This window comes from Pantherophis guttatus, chromosome 6 (genome assembly GCF_059756535.1).
Source record: "Pantherophis guttatus breed Tessera chromosome 6, ASM5975653v1, whole genome shotgun sequence".
Classification (NCBI taxonomy): Eukaryota; Metazoa; Chordata; class Lepidosauria; order Squamata; family Colubridae; genus Pantherophis; species Pantherophis guttatus.
Window position 1 is genome coordinate 46,133,290 of NC_142068.1, and position 26,422 is coordinate 46,159,711.

Here is a 26,422-nt window from a genome sequence, read left to right on the forward strand (position 1 = left end):
CTTGCGCCGTACCGCCCCCGGAGTCTGTCCGGTAACTACGCATGCGCTCCAATGCCTCGCTGCGAAGCCAACGCCTATCACATTCGCAGTCGAGCGAGGCTTCATTTTTTGCGCATGCGTACAGGCGCGTCCCTGCGCCTCTGACCCTGTTAAGCATGCGCAGTTAGTAGCCTGCGAGCCCCTCACGCCTGCGCTGTAAGGTTTTTTCCGTCAGTTCTGCCCCCCACCCTTACAATAGCCCGTTCGTTCTCTACTGAAGCCAGGGTTGTGTTTGAGTGGTTCGTTCGCGATTCCTGTCTTTTGGCTGGCGCGCGGAGGGAAGAGCGGTGGAGCAGCACGTGATCATCAGCCGCGGCTCCGGTTGGAAAACGAGGTTGCGGAGCGGTTGGTTCCGGCTTGGACCAGTTGGGGCTGGTTTTCTCCGCGCAAGCGCAGCCTACCCTGGTTAGAGTGCAGGGAAGGGCGATGGCGGCGGACGGTAGCCCTGGAGCGGATCTGGCTGGGATGGTGGCTGAAACGCGGGGGGAATCTCCGGGCACCTCCGTTCCTACTTCTACGACCGTCTCCTCGCCCCGAAGTGAGTCGCCCCCTACAAGACCGGACCCCTCGGGCCCAGAAGCGGTTCCCGAGAATGGCTCCGGAGCTGTGGGCAATGCGGGAGCACGGCGATTCCTCTGCGGCGTTGTGGAAGGTAATGGCAGAGAGCTCGGAAACGGGAGGGGACCCCGGGGCTCGTCAGTGGGAAGAGCGCTGAAAAAAAGGACCCGCCGTTGGAACAAAGCGTTGCTTTCCCCGCACCCCCGCCGCCGCCTTCCTTACTCTTCACCTCTTTGTGTAGCGCCTGACTCCGCCCTAGCAGTAAAATCTGGCGGCGGCGGCGGCGGCAGCGGAGGTTTTAACTTGGCTCCTTTTTCTCCCCTTCCCAGTTTCAATTGATCACTCTCTGTGAACTTGGCCCGATGATTAACATGAAGTCTTTAAAAGAAGAGTCACAGATTGAATTGTTTGCGAAGCGCTTTTTGTGTATAAACTGTTTTTTTTTAAGGTTACAGCAATATAGATCAGTTATGTTAGTGATCATATTAAATTTCTAGGTTAGGTTCTAAAGTTAAATGTTGGGCGCATGGATGAAAAAACGCAAAATAATATAGAGCATCCTCTGAAGATTAATTTATCTGAGCTGCAAACTTTCTGGGAATATTTAGCAGATTGTTCCCACTAGTAGGCTATAGTGTTAACTCCATGTAATAAAGACGGTTGATGCAGGTAGATTTGTGCTCACACCCAAGATGGCCTGTGAGACCTGATATAAAATCTTAGATTGATCATATCTGCTTATTCGCTCAGGCTTTTTTCCTAAGCAAAAATGATAAATAATCTTCCATGTGTTTGTTTTAACCAATTGCTAAAAATACTGAGATTTTCTTATTTTATTCTAACAGATGTGTGTTGTATTGATATTTTGTTATCTTTGGTTTTTGTCTTTTCAATACATTGAAAGCAGTAACTTTATTTTTAAAATGACAATTTCAAGGTGCTTTCATTGGATATGTAAAATACATAATTGGTTATTTTAACATTAAAGGTCCATATGATATAATTACTAGAATTACTGTTGCCTACAAAAATAGACTACTGCAGATTTAGGAAATATTTTTGCATAGATATTGTATCATTTTCTATTCTAGAGTGAGCCTAAAATATGTAGCTAAGGATATCATTCAAATCTTGAATTGGTTTTCTTTCTACCCACATAGTAATCATATTGGCTGCAGTTACAGTTTGTTTTATTGGCTTGCGCTATAGCAGAATTTTTATATCAGAACAGAGAAAAGCAGTGATATATAAAGATGAAAAATAAGGTTGTGTTCAATTTTTGTAATATGGTTAATATGGAGGAAGATGCACGTAGATTAATAATTGCTTTGTGAAATATTCAGGAACAATAGAATTTGAATGATTAGATATTTCCAGATGTGCAGTTAATATTACACCAATCCCAGTATATTTCAAACTATATTGAAAACACTATTAACAATTGAAACTGTAATATATGTGTTTATTCAATTGCATATGTGCTAAAGCATAGGTAACCTGGAATGCAATGCATAGATTTAATCCCTCCCCCTGCCTTTTTTAGAATAAGAAACTTTTGATAAAAATGACAGATAGATGGCTTTGACAACCTTGGAAGGAGCATAACAGCTTCCCATGCTGGCAATTGTTGAAATGTTTGTGCTTATAATTATAGGAACTTAAAAGATTTCAATCTATTTTAATATAAACATTCTGTATTATATGTAGCATTTATTCTGAATTATGCTGGGATTTTATCAACAAAATGAAGAAAAAATACAGAATAGATTTACAATGGCCATTAAAAAAAGATGGTAAATAATAAAAGCACATTTTTTTTGTTGGTGAACTGATGTATATAGAAATAGATGCTCCTCCCAGTTTTGGGAGATGGAGTTGTCTCTAGCTATTTGGATTAAGCACCTTATTGGTGATTGTGATCCTATTTTGAATATTCACATTTTTGAGATTAGTAGTTAAAAAGACACTTGTTGAAGTAAACTGTCTCATGGATCCAGTCAGGACAAAATACATGCCTGAAGAAGCGTAATCTGTGGTTTTGGAATCATGGAGGAGATACTCTTCCACTTTCACCTCAGAGGACCCTGACAATGCTAGAGGCTTCCATTTTTAATGGATGTGTGCTGAAAGACTTAGTATCAAAACACGATCAGAACAAGAGAGGTAATCTCTGAGAGTTATATCAAGACTTGTAACAATGTTACATTAATATTTTGACTCATTTCTTTCTTTTGACTCATAGTAGCCACATGGAGGTCTGTGGGAGAAGATGTGGCTATAACTAATACCAGTGTATTAGATTGGTATTAAATTTGAACAGATTTTCAGATAGACATTATTTCAAAAGCTTATTAATTTTTATTCAGATACATTGGGACAAATCCTAGTGAATAATTTTTATTCAGGAAAAGTTGGAGGATGTTTTTATATAATCATACTAATTTATATAGATTAATTCTCCAGTGCCTTTTAAACCATTAAACCTTACTGTTAGTTTATTCCTGAAGTGTATGTGCAATTTTGCAATAATCTTGGATCTGAGGCCACTGTTGGAAGATCAGGTGGCAGCTGTATATTCCTTCATATACCTTAAGTGTTTATTTTTTGTTATATAGGGATGCCCTGAAATGTTTAGAAAGTACCATACAGGTAATGCAAAATATGGCAGTTATATTGTTGAATGATATGTATTTTACAGGGTGTGTAATAGTTTTGAATTACCTTTATTCAAGGTTTCCTTTGAGCTCAATTAATTTATAAAGCTCTAAACTGCTCAGGGCAAAACTTAACTGAATGACTTGTACTTTTTAAATGAATCTTCACATAATTTTTGAGTGCTGTTGTTCATTTAATTTTTTAAAATGCTAAACATCTTTAATCTGCCTTTATCTTTCTACAATAAAAAAAGCTGGGTGACTATGGCCAGTCACATACACTCAGCCCAATTCACGTCGGAGAGGAGTTGTTGCGAAGAAAATAGGAGGAAGAAGGAGTATTATGTATGCCGCCTTGAATTACTTATATGGTAATAAAGGGAGGATAACAATCTAATAAATAAAAACTAAAAAGCAACAATTTGGCAATCTAATAAAACACCCAAAGACAAATGAATCATTTAATTTTTTAAAAACAAATGATGGAATCTTTTAGATTCTAGTTAATACATTTCTAAAACAGGGTGCTATTGCTGCAGAAAATACTGATCTCACCCATCTTAAGTACTTCATAGTATGGGTTTGTGAGAAGGAATACTCTTGTGAATCTTCAACTATTGGTAAGTAATATGGATGAAGCAGTGTTTCAAATAACAGTTCAAAAAAATTTCAGTAATCATTCTTTTGACAAACAACTCACATGCCACAGTAAAAAACCAATTAAGTCTTAAAGTTGCCAAGGTTGGAGACCCCTGACCTAAACCATTTTAAGTAGTATTTAATCCAGGAGAATTCCTAAATTCCACTCTTGTTCTTCAAAGTAGTACACTCCCGTCTGCTGTTACATCTGTTCACATAAAATATCTGTTTCAACTATTTCTCACAGGTGCAGAAATTAGGTAGGCAATGCAAGATTATAAATTCTATTTCATATGAATATTATGAAAACAAGGATTTGGTCAAAGCTTTCTGTTGCGGAGGTTGATTATTTCAAAATAATTTTAATACTTAAATTTATACCTTCAATATTTCTTACAGGTTTTTATGGAAGACCTTGGATTATGGAACAGAGAAAGGAGCTTTTTAGAAGGTATATGCCATCATGTTTGTTCTGCAGTTTTATGCTATGTAATTATTTGGTTGTCCAAAAATGCAATTAAAGCATAGATTTAAAGAATCAAATAATAAACAGTAAGATATTACAAAATTCTGTAATTCTTGGGCCTTTGTTAATTTGCAAAAGACTTATAAATGGATGTCACTTTATGACTAATAAATCCATTACTTGTGGTTTAAAAGCATGCAACTGCTTTTACTTTTTCTTCCCTTAATTTTTTTTTTTAAAAGCAGGTTCCAGCAAATAAAGTTAAAGCAATATTATACCTTATGCTTCAGAATTGTATTTCACATTCCAATGGCTTACTTTGGCTTCAGGTGGTTTGGAGAAATTGGTCCAATTCTGTTGATATTAGGAACATGATTCTGAATGAAGATCCATCCACAAATAAATGACACAATCATTAGCATTATCAGCAGTAAAAACATGAACTTTATGAGGCAGGAACAGGGATATCTGAGAAATAAATAAAGGGATTGCATATCCCATCCTTCACTGATGTGATACACATTTTTCATTGCCTCTATCCACAATAAATACCCTTCTTGGGAGTATTCTGCTGAAATAGAATTTAATTCAGCTATGATTCTTCTTTTTGGCAACTGCAGACATAAACCTTACCATAATAAACTTAATCAAGATAAGGTGATTATAATCTAAGCATCAGTATACTAAATTGGTTATGGAAATGTCTGTTAGGAACAGAGTTCTCTCTCTGCAATATTAAGTATGTGGGCTGGCAATGCTGCCAGATTGGAATGACTCAATAATTTGAAATACAAATATCAGTAATCTGAAGTGACATCTATTGTCCATAATGCATTTATTCAGCTCCAATTTATAAACTCTACATATTCTTGACTGCTATTAATCACATTGTTCTAGCTTTTAAATGAGTCACTGTAATATTCAGTGAAGGTTCCTTTTGAAACTGTAATTTTCATCCTATTTCAAAGAACTAGTTGTTAGTTTTTAAAGTTATGAATAGTATGGGACATTATATCAAGCAATCTAACGAGCTTTCTAATTTTTTTTTTTAGTATTTTTCTATATTATATTTTGTTGATATAGGAAATGTTTTTTTTTTCTGTTGCACCTATGATACCATGAAATCTGCTTCCACAATGTTTATTCAGCTCCTGGCCTTCACAAATGATTTGGGAAACAATTATTTTTTTCCCTTTGAAAAATAGTAATTGTTTGACCTTTCTATGCCATGACCTGAAGAGGGCTGTGCACAGGAGAAGCACTCACAATCTGAAAGATTTGGAAAGCTTGTGCAAGGAAGAGTAGGCAAAGATTCCCAAGGCAAGATAGGTTTCTACCCCAAAAGACTGAATGCTGTCATAAAATAAAAAGATGCTTCAACGAAGTATTACCATATTTTTCACACTATAAGACACACTGGATCATAAGACGCACATTAGCTTTAGAGGAGGAAAACAAGGGGGAAAAAATCTGCTTCTGCCTCCCAGCATCCATCTGGTATTCATCTGGCTAGCGTCCTTGCAGCAAACAGCCTGATCAGCTTCAACACATTATCGCAGCCCCAGCATGTGGCTTGTCAGGGCTCTGCTCTGTTGCACCCACCACCAGTCAGCTGAGCTGCTGCTGCCACCGGGGAATGCTGAAGTCTTCGCTACCAAGTAGCTGATCGGCGGTTGGATCAGCCTTCTAGAATAATGCTGATTAGCTATTCTTTGGTGGTGATAGGGTTGGATTGGGAGGCTGATCCAACTGCTGATCAGCTGATTGGCAGCGAAGGCTCCAGCATTCTCCGGCGGCAGCAGCAGCTCAGCTGACTAGTGGTGGGTGCAACAGCCTTGACGAGCCATGTGCTGCTGCCGGCAAATGGTGGCAGTGGTAACAGGCTGTAGTGACAGGCAGCGGCGAACACCACCACCATACCAACTCCCTTCTCCCCGCCGTACTATTCGCTTTATAAGATGCACAGACATTTCCACCCGCTTTTGGGGGGGGGGGAGTGCTTCTTATAGTGTAAAAAATACTGTAGTTTAGGGATGCAATACATTATTGCAAGATATTTATTTTTTCCTCTAAAAGATTTGTGTTTGTTTTTCAGTTGAATTGTTCAGCTTATATGTTATATTAAAAGTGGAAAAAATTCTGAAATGATTTATCTTGGTGTTGTTTTTTTTTTACATCTCAAAAATCTGGTATTAACAAGGATGTGTTGATTTTTATATCCACTGTGTAGTATTGTATAAATATTACAACTGGTAGTGTACAATAGTTGAAGAGCAGTTGCATTCTCATCTTTATACTTTTTAAAAAATCTTTTAACCTTATAGACTTCAGAAATGGGGACTAAATACTTACCTATATGCTCCGAAAGATGACTACAAGCACCGTATGTTTTGGCGAGAAATGTATTCTGTAGAAGAAGCTGGTAATTAACCTCTTTGAATTTTGAAAATTTATTCAGTAAGAAGTGGTAATGAAAGAAGAGTGTTGTCTTACCTTAAATGGACATTATTTATAGGTAGTCCTCAGCATTCAATAGCAATTTTCACTGGGATTACCATTACTAAACAATGGGATCGCAAAGTGTGATGTCATGTAACTACGCGGCTTAAGGATGGCAATTCTGGCAGTCCCAGCTGCCATTGTTTAATGCAAAGAATGCATGTTTTCAAATGAGGACCTCATGTGACCGCAATTTCCAATTTCTTGCATGCTGTTCTAAGCTGACCCTGCTTGTGGGAAAGCAGCAGGGAATGTTGAAAATGCAGTTACATGACTGCTACAATGGCTGGAACATCAAGGATTGGTTGTAAGTACCACTTGTTCAGCATCATCGTAACTTTGGTCACTGAAGAATTAATTGTAAGATGAGAACTGCTTGTATTTCATTATTCATTCTCCCATTTCTTTGTTCAGTTTTCATTCTGGCACTTGTCAGGCTTACAGAAGTTTTTGTATTATATACCAACAGACTTCTTGCTATAATACCAGGAAAGAAAAACCATATGTAACCATGTCAACTTCATAATGTCTTTCAAATGGAAAAGGGGGAAGAATACAATGCTGTGGAGCCTGTGCTTCTAGCTGACATCTTTTCTGGCTCTGAAAGCCCAAAGCAGATGTAACATAAATATAACACATCTTCTTAATGTGTTTCCAAATATGCATGCTATAATCGGAATCTAATTTGAATATAAATTTATGTGTTTCTTCAATCAACCAAAACTACACAAACGTATTCTGACATATTCTGTCATACAAACATAGAGCTGGGCATCGACATACAACTTATCAAAAGAACATCAGGAAAAATAAAGATTTACAGATAGTATTTGTTTAGTAACCATAGCTGAGACCCGCAGCTCTGTCTTTAAGTGAAACAGTTAAGTAGGAAATCATGTAACTGTTTCCTACAGTATTTCCCCTCTCCCTTTACAATGCTTCCCCCAGGGTTAGGATAGCCAGCTCACAGCTGCTATCTGTAACTGACGACTATAGTAATCAGTTTTTACATTTTTGACTTGTTTGCCTCCTAACAATTTTATTTCAGCTTCTTATTTCTCAACTTCCCTCACCCTTGAAATGATATGTAGGCAATCTTTACTGTGCCTGAACCATTACACACACACCTGCCCCCAGCAGAGAGATTGGAGGGGAAGAGATTACAATAGAATAAGCAAGCACAGAAAGGGAAATACATTGGACTGTATATGTAGTGCACTTATGGCTCCCAGCCCTGAATGTGTTCAGGACTGTTGGGACCATTGCATTCATTTTGATGTGTATTCTCCAATGTGTGCCTAATTACTGTTGTAATCCCTTCCTCTCCAATCTATCTGCTGTTTAAAAAAGTGGGGGAGTCTGATACAGGACAATGCGTACTGACAAATGACAATCACATGAGTAAAAGTGCTGCAAAGGTTATAAATACATGTCATAGATTCACTATCGCTGCACTAATGAAATTAGTGCACAATTAATGTATTAATTAATGCATTAATTAATGCTGCACAAATTAGCTAATGAAGCAATCACAGTACTATTCTAGACCCAGTCTAATGGAATATAGAAATATCAAAATACTGAAACTCATTGACTTACCAGTTTATTAAATTTACTAACAGATCAAGGGGATCTGAATGAGACCCTTCCTTTCAAGATGTATAGCAGAAGTAGTAATACAACAATTAAAAACTAATGCTTCTGTTAATACCACCAACCTATATCATGATCGAAAAAGAACAGATAGAAAACCAAATAACCTAAACAACCACGCATTTGATGGAATCATTTTAGTACAAGAAGCAAATACCAAACTATATTTTCTAGATGTCCTCATTAGTAAAAAAATGTGATACTTGAGACCAAAGTCCAAAGAAAAGTTACTCACATAAACCAAATTTAATAGTTAAATTCACCTGCACATTTAAAAACTTGCATCAAAATCATATTATGAGCCACGGTGGCACATGGTGGTTAGAGTGCAGTACTGCAGGTTACTTCTGCTGCCTGCAATTTGGCAGTTCATATTTCACCAGGCTCAAGGTTGACTCAGCCTTCCATCCTTCCAAGGTGGGTGAAATTAGGATCCAAACTGTTGTGGGCAATACGTTGACTGTAAACCACTTAGAGAGGGCTGTAAAGTAGTATATGCCTAAATGCTACTGCTAAATGTTATTGCTATGTGGGTTATAATATATTTCAATACAAAAGAACTACAAAATAGAATTAAATACTTGCAAAACTTCCTTCAACACAACTGATACCCACGCAACTTTATCAGAAAGTTGTTTACCTAATTGAATGTAACACAGAAATCATAATTCATCAAAAGGATCGTCCTCCCTTACATCAAAGGTGTTTCAGTATCTACCAATAGGCTTCTCCAGCCATTTGTAATAACTAGCTTAATATTCTTTGTAAACCCCAATTAATATCTTTCTTAATCACTTTTAAAATATATAAAAATAAAACTAGTTATCTACAGTTCATGGTAATATATTCAACATGATGTATACAAAATATTTAAATGATATATATGAGATATTATAATATTTGATGAAATAAATTAACTTATGGTCAACTCTTGTTAAAATAATTGGTTTCTATTTCTAGAACAGCTCATGACACTGATTGCAGCAGCTCAAGAATATGAGATTGAATTTATTTATGCCATTTCCCCTGGACTTGATATTACTTTCTCAAATCCTAAAGAAGTATCTACATTGAAACGCAAGCTAGATCAGGTATTGACCATTTGTGCATATTACGTTGTTTAAAATGTTAATGAAATCATAATTAAAGTAATTATAGTATAACTATTCCTAGGAAGCATTGTTTGAAATACTGGGCACTATTTTGCTAACTTGCAATATGGATTATTGGTTGTAGCCTAGGTCTATTGTTGCAGCAATGGAAATCTGACATGAATCAAATAATTAGAACAATTGTAGTTATTTTTATAGCTAACAAACTTGAAATTTATTATATATACTCATTAAATACTATCAAGCAATGTTCTGCTTTTCTTTTCTTCCTTTATTCTTCCTGTGTAAACCTATGTGCAATTGAAATGGGGGTGAGGGGAGTCTTGGCTAGGGGGTGAGGTTTTTTTATCTGAACTGTAGAGGTAAAAATAAAATAACCTTTGAAATAGGTTTGCTAATTCTTAATTTCAGTGCTCAGAATTTTGTCTTTCTTTTAGGTTTCTCAGTTTGGTTGCAAATGTTTTGCATTATTGTTTGATGACATTGATCACAATATGTGTGCAGCAGATAAAGAAGTGTTCAGCTCCTTTGCCCATGCTCAGGTTTCAATCACCAATGAAATCTATCAGTATCTAGGAGAACCAGAAACATTCCTCTTCTGCCCCACAGGTAAGCTGCTAAGTCAAATTCTGAATCATAGGAAAGGCAACTCCCTTTTAGGAGGTGCGGCAAGCAGAGCTCCACCTGCACTCTGTTACCAGTCTGCACGATTCCTTGCTGATAGTTATTCAGGTGGGCAATCTCTTGATTCTCCATGGACAGATTCTGTGGTGATGAAGACAGCACCTTGAATGTTACTTGGAAGTCATGTTAGCCTATGGACTCACAGAAAGTGAAGACGGTGCTCTCTGATAAAAACTCAACCACTTGTTGCTTGGATTCCCTTCCTGATTCCTTCAGGGGTCGTGTACATAGATTATTAATACTTCATTTCAAGAGCAATGTTATCTGCAACCAATGCTTGGTTGCTTGTTATTATTGTGCGTCTCTGAGAGTCTTGTAATTGAAGTTTGTAGAAATATATATAAATAAATAAAAATAGAATAGCCAATTACTCTGTTGTATTTAATCCTTTTAATCTCTTTTTGGAGACATTTATGTTGTTGATAGATGAGTACTTTATAAAATCACAGCTTTCATCTCTACATCTTTGATTAATACTAGAAACATACATTGTGTTCCCAAATGGAGATCTTTATTCACTCCAGTAACTATATTCATCAATTGATCTTTTGGAAGACATTGAAAACAATGTTTAGAAAGAGCAGATATCTCTAATGCTATCAAAGTGGTTCCTATGGAAGGGCTTTTATTATAATTTATATGAAAGGCTAGTTATCCACTGAGGATGGAGCAGAAAACAGGCATGTTAAGACTCTTACATCTTGGAAAGTAGCCTGTCTTGACTCAGCTTTGCATTCTGATAACAAGGAGAGGCCTTTTTTCTTCTCAACTTCATTTCAGTCAACAGGCAATAGGAAATAACAAGAAGCAGAAGACGGAGCAGCTTCATCAATCTCTAAAATAGATGATAACGCTGTTTGTTTTTCTCTCTTTACTCTCTCCCCTTCTAGCCTGGATGGCTCCTCTTCCTTATCTTTTTGCTGTATTGAGTTGTTCATTTTCTGCTTGAGATCCTATATGAAATCACAATATCTATTTCAATAGAAGAGTCATAAGGAGTGCTTCTTCAATTGTGGTTTGATAGAAAAGATCCATCCAATAGGCCATAGAGTTGCCTTTAGCTATCCTCTGGAAGTTCCACAAAGCTGTAGACCAGTCTTGGTGAACCTTTTCAGCACCAAGTGCACATGCGGGGGAGTGCTGGAAACTAGAAGAGCAGCTCCCCAGCATGCATGCGCAGGAGCACCAGAACCAGAAGAGCAGTTCCCTGGCGCGCACCAGGAAGCTGAGCTTCCGGTTTCTAGTGTGTGCATGCACGCCAGTCACCTGGTCTTCTGGTTTCTGGCATGCATGCTTGCACATAGACAAGCTGGCTGGCGCGCATTTGCGGGCTAGAAACTGGAAGCTCAGCTTCCTGGTGCATGCATGCATGCCAGGGAGCTGCTCTTCAGACTCAGGCGCATGCGTGAAGACCAGCTGGCCAGCGTGCATGTACGCACCGGAACTCAGAAGAGCAACGGGTGACGGCTGGCATGCCTGGAGAGATGGCTCTGCGTGCCACTTCCGGCGCATGTGCCATAGGTTCACCTTCACAGCTGTAGACTGATATGAGGCATGGATGCATTGGTATGTTGGTTGAAGCCTGAACATCATTAATTCCAGTAGCCTATTCAATGTATGCCATAGTCCTTTCTTAGAGGATGATAAATGATTCCCCACCCCTGAAATCCATTGGCACCTATCTGGTGCCAATTTGCCTTGACAGTAGCATGGAATAAACTTGCAGTGCTTTTGATCTCTGTATTGGTTCCTGATTTCTTCCTTCAGAGTTTGGATCTTATGGTGCTCCTCTTTATTATCTACATGAAATCACTGGTTGAGGTCATTTGCCAGCACAGGGTGTGCTCCCATCAGTATGCTGATGATACCCAGTTATACCTGTCCATTTCTAGCTGGGCAAGTGATGCTATTTCATTTCTGATCCAATTGATGGAGAGTTTGGCTAGGAACTAGCCAGTTCCAATTCAACCCTAGCAAGACAGTCATTTTCAGCTACAATTTATAGTACTGATTATCACCTTTAAGCTCTGCATTGCACAGGGCCATGTTAATTTTTAGGACTGCCTCTTCATGAGAATACTTCCTTGCCCATCAGGTTAGATAGGATGGACATGTTCAAGGTCACTTCCCTTAAATCTGCTGGGACTGAGGAAGCAAGCCTTTTCCAAAATAGCCTTTGACTTGTGGAACCTCTGGGATTCAGCAGTTCCCTCACCTTTTAGCAATCTGAAAACCTGTAAAAAAAAAAAAAAAAGCTTTTCCCACAGGCATTGCATAAGGTGAGACTGGGGCCTGAGGATTGTGTTTTTTGTTGGATTGGTTAAATGCCAGGTTTTTGGTTTTTTACTTTTTTTATTCTTTGAGCCACTCAGAGTTATGTTGAGTTATATTTCATAGGATGGGTGGCCATATACATTGTCTAATGAATGAATGAATGCTTTTTTCACTGCATAATTCATTGGATTTTAACAAATTTATTAAAAAAAACTAGAAAAGATAAAGTAACTCGACATATATTTTTAATTTTGAAATTCCCTTTCAGCCTATAAAGTTACAGAGAGCACAACTGATGATAAAACATCTTTGACTATGCTATACCATATTATATTACTGTTACAAAGTTAATACAGTTATTAATTATAAAATTGGATATATGCTTTATATTGCTTGTTCCAGGAATAGCTTTTCACATCTTCATATGTTTCTTAGAATTCAGAAGAAACTGTTGCAAGTTTGAAAGCTTAAAATATTTTTTTCTTGAAATATTTATTGTTTTCATGTTTTCTGGAACAGAATTGACAAACTATCAAACTATAATTTAGATATTTATACATTACCTAAATTTATATCTACTCTGAAAAGATCCAAAAATGTGGAGTAAGTGAACGTGTTTCTTGTGTGCAAGGACCATTCAAAACTAGCTGTTCTGTGCGTGGAATATTTTGCATATCCTTATTTTTAACTCTGAAAGCTAATTTTTTTTACTTGAAAAATGCTGTGATAAACTTCTGGATTCTCTTAGAACTGTAAAATGAATAGCCAGAAAGTCTAGTCTGTTCTTGCAGTGGGTTCCCAATCCATTCAAAATACAATACTGATACTTTTTTTTTGTCTGTATTTTATTTTTATTTGTATATTAATTAAATTTATATGCCATTCATCTTGCAGCTTGATTATATTGTAAATATTTTAGGCAATTTTAGCCAATATTAAGATATATAGATACATAGTTCATATATCTGGTTTCCAATGCCTACAGTAATTCTCTTGGCAGGATATCTAGCAGTACCTGAAAGTACTCTTGCCTGTTTTGGGCTTTCAACTTAAAAATGTTTTTTTTCTCTCTTCCAGAATATTGTGGCACTTTCTGTTATCCAAATGTTGCTCAGTCTCCTTACTTGCGAACTGTAGGAGAAAAACTGCTGCTAGCAATTGATGTATTATGGACAGGTGAGCATCAGTATTCTGCTCTAATTTGAGCAAGGATCACCAGCTTAATTTAGCCTTTTTAAATGAAAGTTTTAGTGCAATTTTTACATGTTATTATAAGCAGTGTCCACATTTTTAAATCCACCTATTTCCATTTTAGGTCCCAAAGTGGTATCTAAAGACATTTCAGTGGAGTCTATTGAGGAGGTTTCAAAAATAATTCGCAGAGCTCCTGTTATCTGGGACAACATTCATGCTAATGACTATGATCAGAAAAGACTGTTTCTTGGGCCGTATAAAGGTCGATCAACAGAACTCATACCACGCTTAAAAGGGGTCCTGACTAATCCGAACTGTGAATTTGAAGCTAATTTTGTTGCAATTCACACTCTTGCAACTTGGTACAAATCCAACATGAATGGAGTGAGGAAAGATGTTGTGATGAGTAAGTTGATTGAATGGATAATGCATACTGTCTTATGTAATAATGGTTATTTATGTATCTAATTTATATAGCTGCCCAGCTCACTGAAAGCCACTCTGGACGGCAAACAAAGATTTATAGGAAGATTTACATTCAAATCAAATGGCTTTCTTTAGGAAATATGATGCATTGTCTAACATGAAAATATATTGTTGATAGTTGGCAAGGAAAATTTTGCAATCTACTTAATATTTAAAAAGGCCGTTAACTCTTTACCAGCTATGGTAAAGAGTGAAATGCAATGATCAGAAACCATCCAGATAATGCTGAATTAAACATGTAACTTGACCTAGGTTTACTGGTTTAAAATTGTAACTGACATCTGGAATACAGTGGCTCCCCAGAGCTGGTATTAATGAAGCTTTCAAGCATGTTGACAAAAAAGAATAATGAAAGGGAAAAATAAAAGGGGAAAATAATGAAAGGGAAAAAACCCAAAAGAAAATAATTAATTAAATGTTATTAGTGAACATGATTACAGTTTAGATATCTGTACAGTTTAGATATTCTTATTAGATCAATCATTTGACAAAGATGCAGATTAAAAAATTCTTAGGCTTTTAATGTCTAGTTGGGATTTCTTACTAAAGACTTCAATTGTTGATTTTTATGCAAAACATCCAAATTCTATCTATTCTGGAATTATTAATTTGGAGCAAATTTTATCTGGCTGCTGTAGGACTGCCTTGCATAGTCAGTTTTAATAACTTTAAAGGTCAAACTTTAGAACAATTGCAAATTATGTTACTTTATTGCAGAATTATATTAATCTTAAAATGGCAGGTGGTATTAACGATTAAAGGATTCTATTTAAATTCAAACACAGCAATTTTGATTGTAGCTTTCACCATTTAATATGCTATTTCCTGTGTTTTCTGCAGCTGACACTGAAGACAGTACAGTGTCAATCCAGATTAAACTAGAAAATGAAGGAAGTGATGAAGATATTGAAACAGATGTTCTTTATAGCCCACAGATGGCTTTGAAGTTATCATTAACAGAATGGCTGCAGGAATTTGCAGTACCGCATCAATATAGCAGTAAGAAAGATTTATAGCTTTGTTTCAGCTTTAAGCTTAAATGGAATGAAGAATGTTCTTCAAATGAACGATGACTTTCATGCTCTCAGGAAACAAAATGCTAAAGAAAATTCCTGTGTTGTTATTTTAGTTTAAAAAGAAATATTTTTCTTTGGAATAAATTTTGCTTAATTGAATCTCCTTTGCCTCCACATTCCCCTCAACTAAGTGTAGGACATGGCAGCACTAACATAACCTTTTAAATCGAGTCTTTGTGTCTTACTGGCTTGAAAAAGTGAAGCTTTGGGTATTATTAAGAACACAGAGCACACACAATACAGCATACCTTATCCTCTTTTGAGCTCAAATTATTTTGTAAACTCTAACCAATTACAATAATACACAATTAAATGATTTTCAATTTGAGTCTAGATAACAATCCTTGGATGTCTCTCCATCTTAATATTATGACTGAGTATAAGACTGTTTTTGATGTAGCTTGATACTGTTCACTGTACCTATTTATTATGTATTCTTTTCCCGCTGGAGAAATAGGTACAATTTTGAGACAAAGAGTGAAATGAACATGTAATTTACTGGATGACTTTAGCTCATCCACTATATATCCTGATTAAACCTTTCTGGAAGTATTCTTGTGAGATAAAATGAAAGACTGTCATCTATGCTCCCATAAGATTCCCAGTGGGAAAATAGGATATAAATATAATGCAAAATAAGTAATATATCATCCTATCTAGTACTTTTGTTTGATAGATTTGTGAATTATCTTTTCCTCCATAAGCTCAAGGTGGCATACGTAGGGTTCTTGCTCAAACTTCATTTTATCCCCACAATAGAGTTCTTTAAAGTAGGATGAACTGGGATATCTAGTCAGTTTCCGGGGCTAAGGGTGGACTTGAACTCTGGTGCTCACAACCCTAGTTTGAAATTTTAAACACAATGAACATTCGTTATAATGATTTTATAGGTTGTGATATAATGATCCTTTAGTGCAGCAGGCCCCAACCTTTTGGGCACTAGGGACCAGTTCCATGGAGAGAGGTTTTTCCCCAAACCGGAGGGGACGTGGTTTTGTGTGCTGCCTGCATCCAGCAGATGGGATTTCCCTTGTTTGTGTGGCCCGGTTTCTGGCATGCCACTAACTAGTCCTAGTCCATGAACCAGAGGTTGGGGACTCCTACTTTAGTTTCTTTTTTGGTTAGGTATCCAAATCTAAACATAATCCGTGTGGTGTGTTTTTTAGTCCATCTGTATAAGGCTAAGGGCAAAGAATGTAAGAAAGTGGATGAAGAAGAATCCTTAAGCAAACAACCAGAGAAACGTAGTTGTGCTGTTACCATATTACTGAAGGACAGTCTTGAAATGGTTACAGTTTCTTTGCTGGACCCAGTTCCACAGCTCTTTATGCAGGTGCTGGCTGTAAAAGCTGCTCAAATGTTTCTAACCCTGCTGGTCTGGAAATTCTAAAAATGTTTACATTTTGTTTAAAAATACCTCCTTGATAAGGTTTCTGCAGAATTAAACGTAAACACTTGACTTTGCAGTCCAAGGACAAACAGAGGAAAAGTTTTGAATTTCTTTTGTTTTTTATCATAAAGCCATGCAAAATATTTTGAATTTTATTTGAACTGTTTGAAGTGGAATTATTTTGTAACCTACAATTCTACAATATATAGATGTGCCATTGTTGCTTGCTTTTTTGACTTCTCAGGTGTGAAAGACCCTGTCATAACAAGAATGGCTAGAACATCAGATTTTCCTATCCTATCCTGCTTATCTGACAGGTTGATTCTTTCTAAACTCAGGGTATGCAATCATTGAAAGCCCCAAAATAGAAAGAGAAAGGTACTGCAACCCTCTGTCCCACAAACTCATAACCTGTGGAAAAGTCTAAATACATTCCCTTCCATTATTTGCAGTAGAAGGGAAATGTTTTTAGGGTCAGGAAGAGGTTGAAAAATGAAGTACATTATTTCTGTATTCTGTACACCATTTTTTTATTTTTGAGAAAGTCACATAGCTTGATATCAAAAGAGCTCAGATTTAAGTCACAATATTCCAAAAAGATCATAGTGCATTCTTTATATATAAAGAATTAAGAAAATTTTCATGACACTATGGAAATCAAATAATTGGGATTTTTTAAGAATTTCAATAACAAATGAACTCTCCATATTCATGTTTTTGTACAAGTGAAATATATGAAGGAAAATATTTATGTGAAATAGTTGAATAGGTAAGAATAAAGATTGCCGGTCTGCTCTGTTTTCACAGGTAGGCAAGTGGCCCACAGTGGAGCTAAAACAAGTGTGGTCGATGTACCTCTAATTGCACCATCTGTTTTAAATTCTACCACGGTGGTTACTACTGTATATCAAGAGCCCATAATGAGTCAAGGAGCTGACCTAAGCAGTGAGTCACAGACTCTGGTGAAAGAGGAGGAAGAGAAGAAGCAGTTAGATGAAGAACCAATGGATATGGTGGTGGAAAAGCAAGAGGATGCTGACAAGAATATCAGCCAAATATTGACTGACATCTCCGAAGCAAAAATGTCAGAAGAGCTAAAGCCAATGGATACCGATAAAGAGAGCATAGCAGAATCAAAATCTCCAGAGATGTCAATGCAGGAGGACTGTGGTAATGATATTGCACCAATGCAGACAGATGAGCAGATTAACAAGGAACAGTTTGTGCCTGGGCCCCATGAGAAGCCATTATATGCTATTGAGCCGGTGACTCTAGAAGATCTACAGCTACTTGCAGATTTGTTCTATTTGCCCTATGAACATGGACCTAAAGGGGCTCAAATGTTACGGGAATTCCAATGGCTCAGAGCAAATAGCAGTGTTGTCAGTGTGAATTGCAAAGGAAAAGATTCTGAAAAAGTGAGTGACTCTTTTATCATCTTTTAGTATTGTGGATGACACAAGAACAAAGGAAATTAAGCAAAGCTTCTGAAATAAACTTGATGTAAAGAGAAAATGTTCATGCAGACATGGATATTCATTTCCCTGTCCTGTAATTCTCAACCTGTTACTCTCTAGTTACACTGAGGCTACAACTCCCAGAATTCCCTGCTATTAATGTCCAGTTCCAAACAAATATGTCCAGTTAGGAAAGCCTGCACTATAGAGTTTGTCACTCTTTCCATTGATTGCTAACTCTTTGATTAGCTCTATCTGATGATAGGTATAGAAGAGATAGATGAACTTTTAATGAATGGTGGCAGGGAAGCAAAGTGGATAGAATTAAGTACAAGTAGCCCTCATTGTACGATCAAAATTGAGCCCAAAGTTTACGATGACGGTTAAGCGAATCATTATAGTTGTTAAGTGAATCATATAGTTAAGCAAATCTGGCTTGCTCTCTTGATTTACTTTGTCAGAAGCCAGCTGGGAAGGTTACAAATGGTGATCACATGACCCCCGGACAGTGCAACTGTCATAAATACATATCAGTTGCCAAGCACCTGAATTTTGATGACTATGGGGATGCTGCAACAGTCATCAATGTGAAAACCACTTTTTTCAGTGCCATTATAATTTCGAACAGTCACTAAATGAATGGTTGTAAATTGAAGACGACCTGTATAGCTGCTTGATAAAAATGAAACATAAATAACTTGAATGAATTTTATTAGATTGAAGAATGGCAGACTCGAGCAGCAAAATTTGAAGAGATGTGTAGCTTGGTGATGGGAATGTTCACTCGTCTTTCCAACTGTGCCAACCGGACAATCCTTTATGATATGTACTCATACGTCTGGGACATCAAGAGCATCATGTCAATGGTGAAATCTTTTGTGCAGTGGCTAGGTATGTTCTTTAGGAACCAATTATAGTGTCAGCTAGCATATATGTTTGTCTTCAATTAGCCCACGGGAAAAAGAGAATATCAAATGTATTCATATTGGGATCCTGTTGTACTTAAACTACTTCTGTTTTTGTGCATTATCTGTGGTTTCATATTAAACTAGTAATAAAAGCACAAGTGAACTTATGCTGAATAGCTCTTGATTTATATATATTTTTTCCTTGGGCTAATTAATCTGAAAGTTTATCTTGAAATATGAGTGTTGACTCAGACTGAATGCACACTGGATTACATTATTTAGTATTTTCAAGCTTATAGCAAAATTGGAAACGACACTATGAAATGTGACCATGCCTCATCTATCTGCTGCTTGCTCTGTTTCAATAATGTTATTGCTGTCTTCAACAGAACAGTTGCAGATGTGACCTTTCACTGGGCTTGGCCAAGAGGGAGCCGAGCTTTCTAGCCTTTCTCTGCGCATGCGAGCTTTAGCATAAGGCTATTCTGGTGCAAATGTGATTTGCTTTGACACTTGCAAGGAGCCTAATTTTGGGCAAGGGTAAGAAATTATAGTGCTCTGGAGTCTGCTTTTATGCTAGACTGATGGTTTCTGAAGCCAAAACCAAGAGCGTTTTTTGTGTGTCTGCAGCTTTTTACAAATTAAATATTTTTGGGAATAGCACCAGCATGGCCTGGGTTCATCTAGTGACCTTGTTTCACTTTCAGGTTTCAATCCAGCTGTAAGGAAATACGCTGTGGACTTGTTTGATGTACACAGCAGGCAGCAAAACTGATGTTTCGTGTCACCATTTCTGTAGTAGTCACAAATGTGTTCATAAACTCTCTGCTCCATATTTGGTCAGCCTACAGTTCTTGGATCACATAAGTCATTAAGATTATAGTCATAAAATTATATTACAATAGTCATATAAAATAGAATCTTGGGTTGGAAATTAAGATAGCCAACACTTTTGAGTTTTTAGTGTATAGATTTTCTGTAATGGGAATAATTTTTCCCAGACAAAAAAAGGGAATCATTCAAAGTTACAGCATTATAATAGCACATGCTGTGAATACATTTTTGTGAGGATTTTGACTTCTTTTGCTTCCCCTTTCTCCTTGGATTAGGTTTAGAGATTATTGGTAACTTCTAGGGGGAAAAAAAATAAGAAAATAGCATCAGACAATCTTTATTGCCTTCAATATATTTTTCCTATTATAAAGACAAAAAAAGATATACCAGTTAGGAATAGTTACATAGTTGGATAAATAAAGTTATTCTCTGACAATTCATCAAAATTGTCAGCTAATTTGCTATGGCAAAAATAGCATTACATGGATATGTAGGTTAAGATACATGATTCCTGTTCAAGTTGTCTCTACGGTCACTTTACTGAAGTCAGTGACAAACTAACCACGTTGAAAGAGTAGGCTAGTTAAACAAGATAAAAGCTAAATTTGTTCTATAAAGATAACAATGGCCAATATAAGGGACTAGAAGTATAACATTTCCATATGATAGCGGTGTGTACTGAGGGGAATCTTATAGATCAATTAATTCAACCCCCTGGTGTGTGTAGGAAAATCGGTCAAACCATGTAAACCATATGGCTATCCAGGCCCTTCTTAAAAACCTCCAGGGATAGTGAACCCACAGGCTCAACAGATAAATTTTCAGTTTCGAAAATTTTAAAAATACAAACAATCTAAACTGACAAATCTATGCTGCCCATAGCATACTGTGTAATTTCATAAGTACAAATACAGGCACACAGTCATGGAATCTTATGCAACATAGAAATAGTGGCATTGTTTCCACAGGCCAGAAATTGAAGTAGAAATAAATGGATTGAGCATAGAATTCCAAAATACAAGGCACTATTATTTAAAGTAACAATAATACACATTACCTTCTGGATGAAAGATGCTGGGAGCCTATGTGGTCATTAAAATCAAAATTGCCTTGCAGTAATTTTCTTAAATGAACTAAGTGTGGCATTCTATTTTTCTGTGGAGCCAATCCAAACATAATTTTAATAGTGAATAAAATAGGTTCTCAAATTACTAATTGATTCTTGAAAAAATATTTTTAAAATAAAGTAAAAATAAAATAAATTTAAAATGAAGTCCACTAGAATATACATTATTTTATATTTTAGCCATATAGGTTGCGCCAGTTGGTGCTCTCTTGACAGTAATTAATCACCAATTTTGTGCATTTCATGTTCTACTCTACACTTTACCCCTACAAGGGGTTAATTAAAAGGTGAATTCTTGACTGATACCAATGATTAATTATTTTTAGTTGATACTATTTATATAATAAAACATATTTTTAGTTATAACAACACATAAAATATTAAACTACAACGAATAGAAACTTAAATCAGAACAGTATCAGTGAACATTCAAATGCTTAGTGGTCCACTGAAGGCTGATTTTTCTTACTTTTTCTTGCAATCCAGCTAGCATTCAGTTTATATAACTAGCGTAGATAATTCTACTATGGATTACTAATGCCTTCTACTGTCTTCTTCCCCAATGTGTGCAGATGGGAGAATCTTCAGCACAAGTGTCTACTGCTATTGGATGGACCACGCCAGATGCTTTCAGCGTGTCGTGATTAATAAATTTAAGATGGGAAAGTTCTGATTGTGAGGCAGTTCAGATTAGGGTTGTAGGCATGGGCTGAAGTCACATTTGCGCAGCGACTTAGGCATTAACTCTTGATTTTCATTCATACAGCTCTTCATTCATGCAGCTCTATAAAATGTACAATAGTTGAAGTGCTAGTTACAGTGTAATCTCAAAGGAGAAGTATTTCAAGTTACTTGTGAAGGGGTTCTGTATAAAGTCTCTGTCTATGAGAGACTAGCAAATAGAAGCAGTTGAAGCTCAAACTGGGCTCTTTGGGTTATGTCAAGCTTGCTGTGTTAAAGGCTTGCTTTTATAATTTGAAATCAAGGAACAATATTTAGCTTGATTCGCTTTGAGACTGCCTGGCTAGCATGATGTGTGTAACTACTGATCTGAGATTGTTACTTGAACAGGAAGTAGATCGCTGTCCACAAGAAGAAAGAAACTTGCGCAGCTTATCTTATCAGAAAACTAGATGGGTGATATACTCTTAACATCATTTATTCATCCTTAATTATACTGATTGGTTTTCTAATGTCTTAAACAGAATTTTCCTCACAATTGAGTCATAGTTTAAAATTTATAGCTTCATCCTTGATTGTACCAAAAATTTAAAAACATATGGTAAGGCTGTCTGTCAGAAATTATAGCATTTCTAATATAATTATAGAATAACTGTAATTTAAGACATTGTTGCCTTTCTTGGTAATGAAGTACTTGCTGTATTATATGGTTGAGAAGTAGATAATATTGGTCTCTAACCTCTGAAAAGGAGGCTTTTGTTCCACATAGCTGTTTGGGCTATATTATCCCATACCCCAGACCTAGTTTTCTGGCAAGATTCAAACCGTACGAAAATGTGACTTCAGACAGGTCCAAGTTTTTTTAAAGGGCTGTGGTAATGGCTAGTAACTGTACATCCCTTACTGGGTGAAATTAGACATTTGTTTCCTTATATGTTGTATATTTCATGTACCTGTATCAAATGGAGCATCTTAGCAGCTTTTAGCAGTAGTAGACTGTCTGCGCTCTAAGGCTATCATTGTAACATTTTTTTGATTTTATTAATGAAGAACACAAGCGCCTTATGATTAGGAAGCTATGTACTGTGCAACATTATTACAGCCCAGCAAGCTCTTGGATAATAGCTCAGTTAGAGAGCTTTTCCCACAAAGTATGTGTTAGCTTGTTGGACATTTTAGTATCTCAGGTCAATCCCCCTTCTCGTAACGTTCTCCGCTTGGATCTGATCTCCACAGGGTGTCGTAGTCAATCTTCAGCACAGTTCTTAAGTGGAGACCAAGAACCCTGGGCCTTTAGAGGTGGTCTAGCAGGAGAGTTCCAGGTATCAATATGAATTCACAACTGAATGACATTGTCTTTGTTTGAGAAATCTTTTTTTTTTGCACATCGGAGGGCTGGAAGGCTTGGTCTGCCGAAGGCTTTCTGGTTCAAAACCCAAATAGCCTGATAGCTTGTTTTAAAATAATTTTCCTCCCATTTCTACAGTAATATCCCAAGGAGATGCTGCCATTCCCATGCGCATGCGAAGCGCTGCGGCTTTAGTTGTACATTTCACATTGTTTCTTTGCAGGTCGCACAGCGTTTTTATCTGCGCCCGCAATTGCACAATGCGCGCCTGCTTGTCTTCCAGTGAGAACTCCATGAGCAAAGAGATGCTTGCGATGCAGTGTAGTTTAGAACTCTTTCAAAGCAAATATTGGTTGCATACTTGACAAATCAATTGGAAAATCAGTTTTAAAAGTTGGTTTCTTCTGTGTTTGAATTTGCTCATGGATTTTTCAGGGGCTTACTTTCTTCCCCCTCACAGGTGCTCTCTGCGCACAGCCAATTGAGTCAGCACGTTGTTTTGGGTTAGTGTCTCTGGCCAGTTAACCCTCTTCAGACCAAACCTTTCCTCCTGACACATGGCTATCTTATGCTGAGAACATAGATGAGATTTGGCAAGATAATGCTAAAGCAAAAAATGAGTTTAATGTTAAGTGCTGTAACAGTTGTGTATCTTAGACTTCTATTCAGATAAAATGGTCCTTACGTTTGTAAAGCCTGCAAAATCCTATCTTCCTCTGGGGTGCCTGCAATACCAAAAGTTATCTTGGGAGTCTGCAGTGCGCACCCAAGAATGTATTGTCTCTTGCTTCTCACTTACATTAACTTTTTATTTTCACAGCGTTTGCTGCCTATTGAAGGAGCAAATGACCTCTTCTTTCAGCCCCCTCCTCTGACTCCTACTTCCAAAATCTACACCATCAGGCCCTATTTTCCTAAAGATGAGGTAATCTAAATTCTTTTGTGGTCTTATGCAAATTTGATTTTTGAGAGAACATCTTGATCTAGGCAACTGTTTCCTTGTTCAAGAATCTTTTGAATGGCTGAGAAAATGTATAGCTTCAATAGGAAAGGTTATTATTGAAGTGAGTTGAAATGATTCACTTCAGGTTCATTGTAAGTAACATGCAGTCCTGGCATTATTTATACCAACATTTTCCCAAATTGTAGAATATAGTTAGCTTGATGCTATTGTTTCTAAAAAAAATTGTAAGTATTCTAAATACGTTGGCTGATTCCCTTGATAAGACGCCTGAATCAGAGCTTCACACATACCCCTGATACTTTGAAAACTAAGCCTGAACTAATTTTGCATTTTGTAATATCAAATCAAATCAAAGAAAATGGGAGACTAGTGTTGTAATTAATATCCTTCCAATTCTGTCCAGTGTGTTTCATTACTGAGTGAGGTTTTGAAGAGTAATTTTTTTGATATAAATCCAATTTAATTTATATAACATTCTATTGTCAGAAGTTGCAATATCTGTGAAATATGAATTTATGGAACCATGGTTCTAATAAATGAGCATATTGAAATAGTATGACTCCCAAAGAAAAATAACATGTCACAAAGTTTAAACATAATTTTTATGTATTGTATGTCTTTAGGCATCAGTGTACAAGATTTGTAGAGAAATATACGATGATGGAACTGATCAGCCTTTTCACAGTCAGCCAGATCTAATCGGAGACAAGTATGCATTACTTTGACAGAAATTTTATTGTGTTGGCTATATATTCTATTTCTACAGCATTAGATACCTCTTGCTATAAAAATGTAATATAATTCATTGTATATTACATTTGTGCATTGTGAGATTTTTGTAGTTTTCACAACTATGGTGACATAGGGTTAACTAATTATTGGTCATACATTACAAAATCATGTATCTGACTCTTGAGAAATAGTTATGAAGTTAGAAGAAAACAAATTTATGGACTATGAATACAATGTAAAAATTTCTCCTGAATTTAACAAACTTTGGATGACTTGCAAAGCCTAATACTGCAGTTAACTTAGAGAGGACTATTTACTTCACATTGCTAAGCTGAGGTAGGAATACTTAGTCATTATAGGGATGTGTAAAATGTTCCTTGCATGGAGCAACCAGTTTCTGGTGACCTATTCCTGGATTAAAATTATTTGGTGCAGACATAGACTCCAAATATCCATGTTCCGTAACAAGCATTTTGGGGTTGGGAGGGAAGGATATAGGTAAGGGTGTCAGCTGTGGTTAGATGATAAAGGAAAGTGTTGGGAATTAGGAAGGAGAGTGCAAATTGGTGGGATATACCAACTTAGGTCTTAATTTAAAAAATGAAGATTCATATTAAATAAGTTTGATTTCTGAAATAAAATCACACCAAAAAAAGGTTATTTCATTATTAGGCTATTAAGCTATTTGGCTTAAGTAGGATTATTAGTTTTAGTCACTAACTGAAGCCATTTGAGATTTGTCTCAACTAATAAACTAATAAAATTGTTTATTTTACAATTTTTCAAATCTTCTATCACTAGTCCACCTCTGGGACTTAATACTAGAATGCTGAGATCAACAAAACATTGATACAAAAGGCAGATATTTTAGAAAAATTCACTCTTCAGAAATTTATTTCATGTTACCCTAGTATTATAAGTTAGGGGGAAAGAGATTTTTCTGCTATTGATTAGTAGATTTAGCTTTACTGTTTTATTTGTTCTTTCCCTTTTCATGCTCAGTCCAGAATTTCAAGTTTAAGAAATGGCTAGTTCAGGTCTGTTTTCTCACTGTCTAAGGTAGCTTTCTCCAAATGCTCTTTAAATCCACTTTGGCGTGGATTTTCAGAACTGATATGGCCTCATCTTCTCTTTTTGCCATTACCTCTACAGTTCAAAATTTCCCATAAGATATTACCAGATCCTTTAAGTTTTGAATATGCAGTTTCATTAGAAAGCATAACACATACCCTACTGGCCTAATGTTTTTACTTTGAAGGTATTGTATAATATGCACAGTTTTTATTGATTTCATTCATTAATTCATATCCTCCAGGTTTTGTTCTCATGCACTATATCAGTGGTTCTGCTTTTCTGTAGATATGTTTTGCAGCTGTTGTCTGTTATTTAATGCAATTTGTGTGATTTGAGTTTTTGTTGCTTTTGGTCTCATTCACTACTCCTTTCCTCTCAGGTTGGTGGGTGGCTTGCTTTCCCTGAGTCCAGATTACTGCTTTGTTCTTGAAGATGAAGATGGCATCTGTGGTTATGCACTGGGTACTGTTGATGTAACCCCTTTCATTAAGAAATGTAAAATTGCCTGGATTCCTTTCATGCAGGAGAAATATAGCAAGCCAAGCGGCGATAAGGAACTATCAGAGGCCGAGGT

The 26,422-nt window shown here is 36.5% G+C and overlaps 1 protein-coding gene across 1 annotated transcript in view; it reads left to right on the forward strand.

Annotated features, from left to right (window-relative positions):
* Positions 1-173: 173 nt before the first annotated feature.
* Positions 174-26,422, forward strand: part of OGA (O-GlcNAcase) — a 33,986-nt gene continuing 7,737 nt past the window's right edge. Inside the window, exons 1-14 of the mRNA XM_034439910.3 lie at positions 174-691; positions 4,290-4,341; positions 6,681-6,778; positions 9,469-9,599; positions 10,058-10,229; positions 13,656-13,754; positions 13,894-14,178; positions 15,099-15,257; positions 17,532-18,142; positions 18,898-19,072; positions 22,967-23,052; positions 23,899-24,003; positions 24,666-24,751; positions 26,228-26,420. Coding sequence (XP_034295801.1) covers positions 466-691; positions 4,290-4,341; positions 6,681-6,778; positions 9,469-9,599; positions 10,058-10,229; positions 13,656-13,754; positions 13,894-14,178; positions 15,099-15,257; positions 17,532-18,142; positions 18,898-19,072; positions 22,967-23,052; positions 23,899-24,003; positions 24,666-24,751; positions 26,228-26,420 — 2,478 coding nt within the window. The 5' untranslated portion in view covers positions 174-465. The remainder of the gene's footprint in view (positions 692-4,289; positions 4,342-6,680; positions 6,779-9,468; positions 9,600-10,057; positions 10,230-13,655; positions 13,755-13,893; positions 14,179-15,098; positions 15,258-17,531; positions 18,143-18,897; positions 19,073-22,966; positions 23,053-23,898; positions 24,004-24,665; positions 24,752-26,227; positions 26,421-26,422) is intronic.